The sequence below is a fragment of the Nymphaea colorata genome, chromosome 1 (genome assembly GCF_008831285.2).
Source record: "Nymphaea colorata isolate Beijing-Zhang1983 chromosome 1, ASM883128v2, whole genome shotgun sequence".
Classification (NCBI taxonomy): Eukaryota; Viridiplantae; Streptophyta; class Magnoliopsida; order Nymphaeales; family Nymphaeaceae; genus Nymphaea; species Nymphaea colorata.
In genome coordinates, this window is record NC_045138.2 from 28,781,156 (window position 1) to 28,793,390 (window position 12,235).

Consider the following 12,235-nt stretch of genomic DNA (forward strand, 5'->3'; position numbering starts at 1 on the left):
ACTACGATCTTTCAACAAATACACAAAGGTACACCTTGAATAATCATCTATAAAAGTTATAAAGTATTGAAAACCACCACGAGAATGAATGCCCGAAGGCCCCCACACATCAGAATGAACCAAGGAGAAAGCTTTATTAGAACGACTATTGGAAATTGGATAAGAAGCTCTAACATGCTTCGCAAACTGACACACATCACATGATAACATGGAAATGATTAAACAAGAACATAGTTCAGGGAACAAATGTTTCAAATCCCAAATGGGAGATGACCAAGGCGTTCATGCCAAAACAAAAATAACTGACGACACTCTTCCTCCTTCTCTGTTCTGCTGACTGCTGACATAAGAGCTGTGACAACGCGTATAGGAAGCCGATACATCCCATCAGACACCAAACCAATCCCAATCCTCTTCCCGGTCACCAAGTCCTGCAAAACACAACGTTTTTCAGAAAATATAAGCTCACACTTTAGTTCCTTGGTAATCTTACTAACAGATAACAAATTTAAGGGAAGATGGGGAACATGTAAGGCATCATGAACTAAAAAGTTATTTAACAAGGAAAGACTCCCTTTCCCTGCCACAGAAGTAAAGGAACCATCGGCAAGGGACACACGTTCCTTTCCCGAGGATAGCTTGTAGTCATGGAAAAGCTTGGGGTTGCTAGTCATGTGATGAGTGGCACCGCTGTCAACAATCCATTCACCCATATAAGAAGTACCTTCTCCCCCTGAAACAGCCAATGCCTAATTGATCTTCACCTCATCTGGTGTATCTGCCTGACCAACATCAATCTTGCTCAGATATGCTCGTAGCTCACGAATCTGTTCAGCAGAAATAGAACCTTTCCCATCACTCAGACTTGTTGCAGACGATACAGGCTTCTTTCCACTAGAAGACCTTCCCCTACTATCCTTCTTTTCTGGATACAGGTCCCAACAAAAATCCCTAGTATGACCAAATTTTTTGCAATGTGTACATTTTCGGGAAGAACGAGGAGTTCCCACAGGGGCACGGCTAACATAGGCAGACTGTTCTTCCCCCTTTCGTCCACTAGAAAGCAGCCTTCTCTGTTCTTCAGCTTCAACCGGGAATAGACATCTTCAATACTAAATGATTCGTCAGAGTTAAGAATTTGACTCTTTATATTTTCAAAGTCATCATTCAGGCCGGATAAGAAAAGGAATACCCTGTTTTCCCATTTATCAGTCATGTACTGCATCTGGTCGTGAGGACATCTCCATGTAATATCAGAGTGATAGTCAAGGTCCTCCCACTTAGATTTTAATGCTGCATAAAAGTCTGCAACCGAGAGAGCACCTTGTCGCAGGGAATACACATCCTTCATACACACGAACTTTCCTTTTCTTTTGGCCATACATCTGCTCCAAAATAATCCACATATCCCTTGCAGTCTTCTTACGAAGAATGAGGGGTTGGATATCCGGGGACACTGAATTGACAATCCAGGTTTTGACCTGGTTGTCTTCAAGAAACCATGTATCCCAAGCCAGACTATCTGCAGCAGGTTCAACCTTTCTCCCATTCACATAGGCAATGCGTCCTCGCCCAGCAATCCCCATAGTAATCGCAGCAGACCATCGGGAATAGTTCTCCTTGGTAAGTTGAATGGTGGTAACTTGAACCGGTACATGATCAGTCCGCGCAGACACAACATCAGGTAGTAGTGACTGAAGAAGAAGACGAGTCAGCCATGATCACCAGGTAGAAGTGGCTGCCAAAGAACACACACAGCAGCAGTAACCTAGAGAAGAGGTGAGATGACGCAGTCGGGGATCAACGGCGGAAGCGGTGGGAGCAGCGGAAGCAGAGGGCGGCGCTTGGCAGCGCGCGCCGAGAACAGGCGACGGTGTTGGACGTCGGCGTCGGTGGTCGGACGTCGGCGTCGGCAAAGGCGTCAGCAGAGACGTTGGCGTCGGCAGTCACGACACCAACGACGCAGCAGCGGCAGTCACGGCCACGGCGGGGCAGCGACGGAGGCCGTTACGGTGCGGCGACAGTGGCGGCGGTGGTGGTAGCGACGGTGGTAGCGGCGGCGGCAGTCAGGGTTGGAACTTCACAACCATAGAAAAAACAGATTTTGTTTTCTCCAAGTCCGACGGCTCTGATACCATGTAGAAATAAAATGTGCACGAGAGTAGAAGAAAGCACACAGATGTAACGTGGAAAACCCTCAACGCGAGGGAAGAAAAACCACGGGTGAGGAGGTCTGGTGTCCACTAGCCTCCAGACACTCTCTCTCTTCAAAACTTCATTAACTCAAAGATTAGGGTTTACAGAGATATAAGTAAGTCCTAATTAGGACAAACCGGATCGGGTACGGATCCGGACCCGAACAACAAAACCCGTCAACACGGGTTTTAAATGACGAGGTTTCTCAGGTATGATACAGCAAGTTTGATTAAAAAAAATGAAAAAAATATGGCATTTTTTTCAAATTTTAAGAATCTTAAAAGTTAGGGAAAAAATGAAATAAATAGGAAACTAATAAGACAACATCTAAAAATAAGTACATAAGAAACAAATAAAAATTAGAAAATGGAAAGAAGCAGGCCAGCATTAAAAAATGTTAAAAACATGGGAAAACATGAAGAAAGCGTGTTTTTTTTTCATTTTGACATTTAAAAAAAATGTTGTCTTTTTGCCTTTTCGGGTGACATGTTTTTTTTGTGTTTTTAACTTTTTAACACATTTTTCTGAAAGAAACATGTCTTTCCTTGTTATGGTTTTAAAGCTGAATATCTGACTAGTGGCCATAGCAACAACAACAATCAAAATTGTATGGTTGAAGCAGTTAATTCAAGATATAGGGCTTGTTCATAAATACACCAAACATGTATGTCGTGATATCAAAAGTGCTGTTGACATGGAGGGTAGACAACCCATCGAAATAGACTGTCAATATATTCAGGGAGAACATCTGAAGAAAACTATGAACTTACCATATGTGATTGGGACCTTCAAATTTCAATTGGAAGCTTCTTCCCTACTGCCTTGTATCCTCCAAGGTTAAATTTCTTATTAAAACAAACTTTCAGTTGTGACATCATAATTTTGAGTGGGGTGCTAAAAAATTATTGCATATGTATATATATTAAATATAAGTCATTGTATATGTATATCATTGTTCTATATGTGTTTACACACATGTGCGCACACACACACGCACACACACGTGTGTGTGTGTGTGTGTTCTTTTCTATTTTTATCTTTCATATTTTTGTGTCTTTTATTTGTTTATTTTATATTATTCTGTTTCACTGCAGCACTTCTAGCCATTTGAGGCTCCAGTGCTAGCTGTCGGAAAAACACCAACAGCCAGTTAATCAGTTACCTTTCTCTATAAAAAGAGTCTGCCATCAATTGTGTATTCCAAGCACTTCTGAAGCATTCTCTTGTGCAATACATTATTCTTTTGTGCCTTAGTGCACAACTTTTTGCTTCAAATCAATCGAGTCTGTCTTTTCTGAGGTTTTGGATTCGAGAAATATAGATACAATAAAAAGCCAAGAAAATAACTACTCACACATTGCTTACAACTATTATCATCTCATGCACTAAAAAGATGAACTTTATCAAGACAGGAAGATTTTGAATAAGGGTAATTGTGGAGTCATAATATCTAACTGCTGAAGAATGAAAATAAAAATTCTCATCAGTATTCTAGGTCCTCCAATAAATTGGATCCTCAGGAAGTTCAGGACTGGTGACACCTTTTTTGCTTGGTTTAAAGACAACAGCCACTGCTGACAGCACACCAATAAGACTCCCAAAGCATCATACTGACCATTATGATAATCATTAATCTGCTGTGGTTATCTTACACATTAGGTTAGATACGACCAAAACAATAAAATTTGGGTCCTAAAGTGCACGAAGAAGAGGGAACATCTGAATCATAAATTTAAGATGTGAAGAAAGATCTCCACAACAACACAGATGTAGGAACAGTATCTGATCCATAAATTTAAGGTGAGGAAAAAGATCTCCACAACAACACAAGATGTGGGAACAGTATCTGATCCATAAATTTAAGATGTGGAAAAAGATCTCCACAACAACACAAGGTGTAGTGAGTTGTATGCTAAGGACCTAAAACTTGAAATAACTAGAGAGGATATAAGAAAATTTTCAAATAAATTTCAAAGTGAATACGCAAAGCATACCTTCTTTCCAGTTTTTTGAGCATCTAAAGCATCATAAAAGATGTTAGTTAACCGAAGCATTTTTTTTGTTAGGCATCTTCTCTCCTCTTCACAGTCATCTCCAAGGGTCAATAAACGATCCATGTAGGCTAACCAGCTGTCCGCCGCCATACTTATAGTATTGCTGAAGGACAAAAACGAGAAAAACAGTTTAAAAACCAAAAGGATAATAATAAGCCTTCCCTATCCAACAAAGAAACACATACTCATATACAGATATTTAGTTCTTTATACTGTATGCAGGAAGGAAAAGAAAAAAGCAATATAACAACAGTAGGAGAGCTGATTTTATGGGTTTGCTTCTGTTTAACCATCTCCAGATGTAGATATTGATTTGTGAATAAGGCATAGGATGGCCAATTTACTGTAGCTTCAGCTTGGGAACTTGGTCCCTCCTTTCATAAAAATGATGAATCAGATATTTCCGATTCAAAGTATGGTTTTGAACATTATTAATGCTACAAGAGGTGAATTTTGCCAATTGAAACACTTTCTTTCATGAAACCTAAATGGTGAACCATGGCTTTCTCAATCTACAGCTATCCTTCTCATATATATTTACCAGTTCTCAGCCATTGTCATTAGTTTTGAAATTTAGATTTCAACTTCTCATACCTCGGATGGAACCGATTTGCTAAAAAAGTACTGAAAAGCTCTCTTTCCAGCTCCACTGGGGATGAAGGCAGGGGCTTTACAGACTGCTTTGCTGCAGAAGGAGGACGCTCCCATGGTCTGCTGGACCGGAAGGAGGACAGCAACTGGAAACAAATTAAGGTGACAATTCACAAATGAAATATAAACCCTAGAAAAATAACATGGTGAGCAACTCATAGATGTACGCATCCAATGTCTCCTAGTTCATAATGACCACCTTTTAACCCACTTTCCGTCTCCCCTTTTCCCTTCCTTTTTCCTTGTCAACACAGAATTGCAAAATAAGTCAACAATCCTACCAACCAGTATCGATCCACCCAAGAAATTTTCTTGCAACGCAGTTGCTATCAGCCATGCCCACTTTGCATAAGTGGCAATTCCTCTCATGAGGGCCCCAATAAATGCATAGTTATGTAAGCCAAATCAGTCTAAAACAATAGAATCTACCTTTTAACTTGACATGGGAAGTACCAGCTAAAAAAACACAATCAAAAGAAGAAACAATCAAGTGGTGCCATTATTTTAAGGATTAAAATGAATATACGGTTTGCAACAGCATATCGGGGTTCAATTGGAGATTCCTGTCAACATATAAATACCAACATGTTTTTGCCAACAAGCTTTCTCATGTCCCCATGTGTGCATAGCAAAATGCAAATATAATCTTATTTTACAGTTTCTATGCATGTATGAAAACTTTGGATATATGTCTAATGATCATTTATATTTGATTTGTATAAACGTGAATATATATACATATATATATATAGATTACCTGGACATAGGTTTATTCTTATGTATTTTTATTCTTCTTATGTATTTTTATTCTTCTTTATGTATTTTTGTTTTTATTCTGCTGTTCTGCTAAACTGTAGTTTGGCTGCTGCTGAAATAGCCATTGGAACTAGTCCAATAGCTAGTTCCTTCTTCTTCACTCTAACCTTATGTAATCTCTATAAATTAAGCGATTTCGTATCCACATTCAGGTATGGCCTGAGTGTCAGTTGTAGCTTGCTTTTTTATTAATATATATATATTCTGATTCTTCCAAATTTGAGGAAAATGAAATTCGTGATTCAAGAGTCTGTGCCTATTCTTTCAAAGTGTGTGCTCTGGTTTACATCAAGATCCTGTTTCAGGATCCTATCTGCTCATTTTTGTCTTATCTATTCATTTTTGTCAAAGCATGAAAAGAAAGAAAAGCCAACTGGCACTAGCACTGCAGCCATATGAGTCAAGCCATAGATGAGGCATATAGCTACTATACAATCATTCAAGTAATGGTGATAGCAACCATCCATCACGCATTAATGGCCTCCCCTTGTACTATGTTTAGTTTCTTAAGTCTTCCGTTCAGCTAATGCAAAGTCCCTTGAGTAAAAAAAAAAAAAAAAAAAGGTTTTAAACATCGTAGCTTGTCTGTCTCGAAGGACAGAGTGCCAAGATATAAGAAGATGAACCACACATTATTTTCTTCATGCAAGCTTTATGACCCACATGGCCATATCTATGGCATCTAAATTTGGAACTCTCAAAGGACTCTTTCCATGTATAATGTATTGGTGACTTGTGCTGTTTGCATAAACTTTTTTTACTACCTACCAGCCTGTACACTAGACCAAGAAAGAAGACATGCCTAGCATGCTTGAATTTGACCAAATTAATCTCTATGCAAGTTGATCCATCGATCAGAACAATCACGAGTTATGTATCATCTACTCTCCATTGATTTAACTAATTTCATAGCTTTGTTCGCTCCTTGCGTTTAGATTTTGAATTGACCAGAAAGCCTCCTAGATCTTCCCTTCTAATCACACTTTTCATGAATCAATAGTGTAACATAGCAGGGAATAATTGCATTTCATTATATGCAGATTGCTTAATCCACCACCATCTCAACTACATAAAAATACTCCTACACCCTTATACCACTCAATCTGATTAAAAACATCAAACTAGGGATTCAAGCAACTCAGCCTTCAGTTAACCAAGTCTTTTGAAAATGACATCCCAAACTCAAATTCTTCGCATAAGGAACAAGCTACTTTAGTGTAATTGCCCTATCTTCTCTCGATTAAAAAACTGCCAGGAACAGTGGTACTTCATCAAGAAGAACAGTCAACAACTTTAAAATCATTGTCATGCAAAAAAGGAGAGCATTGCATCCCACAAATACAAAGACTTTACTCTTGAGTAGGTGCCACTTTATGAGTTTTCAATCCAACATGAAACAAACAGAACCAAAATGTTTTCATGTCTAAACCATCACACATGAAGTTCTAGAGAGGCAGTGAGATTATGCCTTGCATTTGTTACAAGTGAAACTTACGAGATGCTACAGCCAAAATCTTTCAGTATTCCTCACTTTCAAAGCATTTTTTTCCTTATTGCCTCTTTCCAATACTCCTAAGATTTTCCTTCTAATGCATGCATTAACAAAAGCATAAAAAGTTTCCCCAAGCTGACTCAGCCATGTATAAACCACACAGCAAGAGCAAACCAAACAAAGCACATAATATATCTACATGCACTATTATAGTTACTTCCAGGAATGATAAAGAAGAAAATTTAACTTAGTGGCTAATCCACAAATGTTGTTTTTCACCTTGGAGTTCAATGATACCCAGTACATGTCACCATCAAAATCACTATTAGCTATTTCATCAGCTGCTGACCGAGGACCTTGGGTAGGAAAGAAGATGGCAAATTTTGAATTTCCAACAAAATTTGGTAACTCCTCAATATAAGTAGATGAAAATCTATGGATGTCCCCAAAATGCAATCCAGGATGCTTGTAAACCAAAACTTCACCCACTATTTGCCCATGATCCCTAAAAGGTGGAGAAAGACAAGTTTTCAGAACTAGAAACATAATTGCAAATGCAAAACATAGACATCTCTTAAGCCAGCAAAAAGTCACATCACAAAATATATCTCAAACTACAACATATTCTGGACTCAAGTAAGTGCCTAGAATAGGCAAAAAGATATTATTTCTCACCAGCAAGAAAAAAGAAGATGAATTCGATATAATTTGCCATGCCCACAAAATGGAAAATATGCATCAAAGAAAAAGAACAAAACAAAAGCAACAAAAAGGAAAAATAGTCAAAGAAACATCTTGCAAACAATGGAACACAGAAAAGCAACTCATCCAGACTCCTGAATTGTCATAAAGCAAAGCAGCTCTGAAAGAAGCACTTGGGCAGAAGATGAATAAAAGATTACTAAGAAACGAGTGGTCAGAAGAAAGAAGAAAGAAATAGAAAAAATGAATGAATCAAAACAAGTTTTTATGGTTAAACATATCAAATCTAAATAGAAAACCATGTCCTAAAAAATAGCTTGGTTCAAGATTATCACTAGCAATACCACAATGCAACTAAAATAACAGAAATGCACTTACAAAATAATGCAGACTTGATTGGATCTAAGCTTTCCAGTAGGATCAACAGTGCCCATCAAATAGTAGCAGTCCGAAATATAAACTTTTCCTTCTTTGAGACGCTTCCTTTCCTCTCTCAACAGACTGGACAATTTAAGTTGCAAATATGGTTCATCCAAGGGAATCCCAACCAAAAGCATCCTCACTAAGACATCACTCATCTCAGGATACTTCAAAGCAGCTGTTATGCCACATGAAATCAATGACATTTAGAGATATTTGATACATGAAAAAAAATTCAACCAATCAGCCATAAACTTGTAACTCAAGGTATAAACCCTGAAAAATACATTTGAACAAACTAACCAAATTCACCAAAAGAAAATATTATTACACTTCATGTTTATTTGAATAAAGCATGGACATAAACTTGTTCTTTCAATTAAAGAAGGAATTAAAGGGGTTTATGTACCTTTAAGTGCAGAATATGGATTGGAGTATGCATGTTTAGCATCGTCTAGTGCATCTGTCACAAGTCCCAGAAAGAAATCTTTGGGAACACCACCATAACTTAGCAACGCAATTAAATATCTTGAGAGAAATGTCTTCTTAGGACGAACACTGCATTACAATTTAGCATTAGAAAAAATTCCAACCAGATTCTCAAACCACAAGAAATATGATTATCTCATTATCTGACTACATCTTCAGTAGTAATCAGCTCCAGAATAATTATGGTATCCTCAATCAGATGAAACATGACATTCAGAAAGACTAGAGAATGTCCACAATAGAGTAGCATTACATCCAAAATTTGTTTGAAATTTTAAATGATAACATATGCACACTTTTATCCATGTTAACTGCCTCATCCTGGATAAGGGTTGCACCAATTGGGTTAGAGCAGTGTGTGTGGTTGAGTTTTTTTCTTGTAGAATGTGGAAGTTAGCAGGTGGCTGCTAACAATTGGTATCAGAGCCAATTTCTCAAGGGGTTCAGGTCGGCAGATTATGGCTGGTCGATTGGAACAGGTGGAGAGTACCTTCGCAAGGATCAATGGAAAGTTGGACCAGATGGACGAGAAGTTGCAGATGATACTGCTAAGACAGCCGCAGATGAGGGTATTGCTTGAAGAAAGGCTTCATGGTATGTATGAGCACTCGGGTGTCTTCTGAAGACGTCTTCATGACTTGGCAGCAACAAGGCAAAGTAAAATACCAGGATGACAGGGCGGAGATGCAACCACCCTCAGACCAACTGGGTGCATTCACTGCCATATGGTCAGGCGTTCACAAAACATATGTGTTCCAGGAGATTCTTGGAATCTCCAATAATGAGGAAAACGGCTCCAGTTCTGCCACTGAGCCGCTCTCAGTGTTGACCCACCTTGCACAATAAATTACAATCAAGGGAGCAAGCAAGAGGCACATTGGGAATAGGAAGAATTTCAAGAAGGCGTTCCACAATGCCGCCTCTCAGATGGGTGTTTCCACCCTTCCATTGTTCTCCGGCGACAAGATCAGCGGCATTGGCGTCTTGGTTCGATCACCCAGGGACTATGCTATCTTCATAACAATAGCACCTAAAACACTCACCCACACGCACTACTCTAACCCAGTTAGAGCGACCCTCACAAAGGAGAACCCCTATTACATCCATAACCTTAATTGCACCCCCAATTCCCTTGTTTATAGCCATCTTCTAGGTCAGTCCAGTAGACCTGATTCAGACCCAATTTTGGATCCGAACCCTGGACACTAACAATAATGGTTTGCACTTTGCATGAACTTCATTGTAAAACATATATACTTTTGCTTTAGGATTTACATGGGTTCCTCATTTGAGGTGGGAATATCTCTCCTTGGAGGTGCCACAGTTCTCAGTCTGATTCCTATTGCAACTTCCCCCCCCTCTCTCTCTCTCTCACACACACACACACAAAAAATGAGCATTATTCACATGGATGGCGCTGCACATGGACCAGTTCAAGCAGGTCTGGAATTAAAAAGGCTGGACCGAGCTTGAGCAGAGTCCAAACTTTAGAATTTTGACTCGGTCTGGTTGTTGGTGCCATGTAGACCCAACTGACCTGCTTTTAAATAACTTAACACAGACCAATAAAGAGAACCTTAGGCAATTGTTAATTTTTCCAAAGAAAACAAAAAAAAATTGCATTTACATGAAAGAGAAAAAGTCAGCAATGAAGCTTCGGTTTCCTAAGACAATTAGAGAGAGGAGGATGAGATTGGCACTGAATTTGTTAATGTTAGAATATATTGTAATGGGGAACCGGGTCCATATCTGGACCCGGTCCTATGGGGCACGGATACCGAGGCGGGCTCGTTATCCTAGGCGGCACTCTTTCTCTCCCTCCTATATATTCTTCACTTACATGTAATTGTTGAGTTAAGTGAATGTAATTTTTCTCTCTCCTAGGGTTGCGGTTTGCCCCTAGGTCAGAGCTTCCCCGTGGTTTTTCACCTCTTTCTGAGGTTTTCCACGTATACTGTGTGTGTTTTCTCTACTCTCTCCTTGTGGTTCGTGTTTCTACAGTTAAAATAGTAAATCTTACTTTCTTTGAAGTTTCGGAAGTTGCTATTTTGGTAACAAGCACAGCATCATAAAAAATTCAACTCATACATTTAAAAGATCACCTTTATTAATTAAAGCAAGATTGCATGGGCTGGGTCAAGAATAGGTTGGTCTTGACATGCAACTTGGACACCAGAAGTGAGTTATGAACACCCTTACACATGGGAAGATTATGAAAGTCAAGTAAACAAAAGAAAATTGAAAAGCTCCATAATAGTTTCTCGAGACATCACAAACGTTTGTGGATTATCTACCTAGTTGAGACAATCTCAAAGGAATTGATTGAGTGAGTGTTTGCAAGCACATCTCTATCAACCTTCACCATCGAGTCGCGTACCTGAATTGTATTTGGAGGCAGCTACACTCAAACAAGGGGAAAACACAAAATTAGAAAGCAGCAAACTAGTTCCATTGATTACCAATTTGAAATTTTCAATATGATACTTTAATTTGCACTTCATGGAAACAGATATAATAACATGTTTAGAGTTACAGTGTTCAGAATTTAGTGATGAATTATTCCTAAGAAAAATATATATACTAGGGCTCAAAGATCCAACACAAATTTGTTAAGACAATTGAGACAATACTGGCAGCTTGCAATCATATCGTAGACCTTGCTCCCTACATAGTCAGACCCACACTTGAGAATCCAAGGCACAAGTCTAGAATCAAGGACCACCTTCTACACAAATATGCAGGAAATAAAGTTAAACATTTAATGTTTTTTGGCCCAAAAATGTAAAAGTTATGTGATTTTGTAACTCTGGTTTTTTTACTGTTCTTCTGAACAAATGCTATAAATGTTAGAATAAATGATGTTTACGTCCTCATCAGGTCAACCAGTTCAAGATGCCACCTGGCCTTTTTAAGGGCTTGGAGTATAGACACCACTTAGAATTTTTTTTAGTATATAAATTTGTTTTCGTTGCAAAAATGGAAAAAGGAAACAAAATGTTTTACACTAGAAAATTTTCCAAATTAAAGACTTAGCTCAGAATGATACCAATATCACTGGATAAATGGCAAGAATAATGAGTTTTTTAGCAGACCTTGACAGAGTGAAGGAAAAGTAAGGAATTTTTCATAATCAATGGAGGAGAGTAGGCAGGGATGTACCATTTTATTAATAAGGGCTGTTCCTTTTATTGCATAACCCTTGTAAAAAAGACGAAACTGTATTAACAATGGCTGAAACAACAAAGAAATAAGGATCAGAACATAGTCAAGATGCAAGAAAATTAACTAGTTACAAAACAGAGGATATAGAAAATCTAGACACTGGATCCTCAGCATCACATGTCCTCCTCTTGCATAACATGTTCTTTTCCTTCTCAAATTGACCCTGCAAAAGATGGGGAATCAAGGGAAAAAA

At 38.5% G+C, this 12,235-nt stretch overlaps 1 protein-coding gene across 3 annotated transcripts in view; it reads right to left on the reverse strand.

The window, feature by feature from the left end:
* LOC116260444 (probable RNA-dependent RNA polymerase 5) overlaps positions 1-12,235 on the reverse strand; it is a 39,275-nt gene that overhangs the window by 18,513 nt on the left and 8,527 nt on the right. For all 3 annotated transcript variants that reach the window (XM_050078918.1, XM_031638791.2, XM_050078919.1), the window contains 8 exons: positions 12,143-12,205; positions 11,980-12,051; positions 11,115-11,218; positions 8,741-8,889; positions 8,290-8,509; positions 7,489-7,714; positions 4,845-4,987; positions 4,191-4,353 (listed from right to left, as the gene is read on the reverse strand). In XM_050078918.1, coding sequence (XP_049934875.1) covers positions 4,191-4,353; positions 4,845-4,987; positions 7,489-7,714; positions 8,290-8,509; positions 8,741-8,889; positions 11,115-11,218; positions 11,980-12,051; positions 12,143-12,205 — 1,140 coding nt within the window. The remainder of the gene's footprint in view (positions 1-4,190; positions 4,354-4,844; positions 4,988-7,488; positions 7,715-8,289; positions 8,510-8,740; positions 8,890-11,114; positions 11,219-11,979; positions 12,052-12,142; positions 12,206-12,235) is intronic.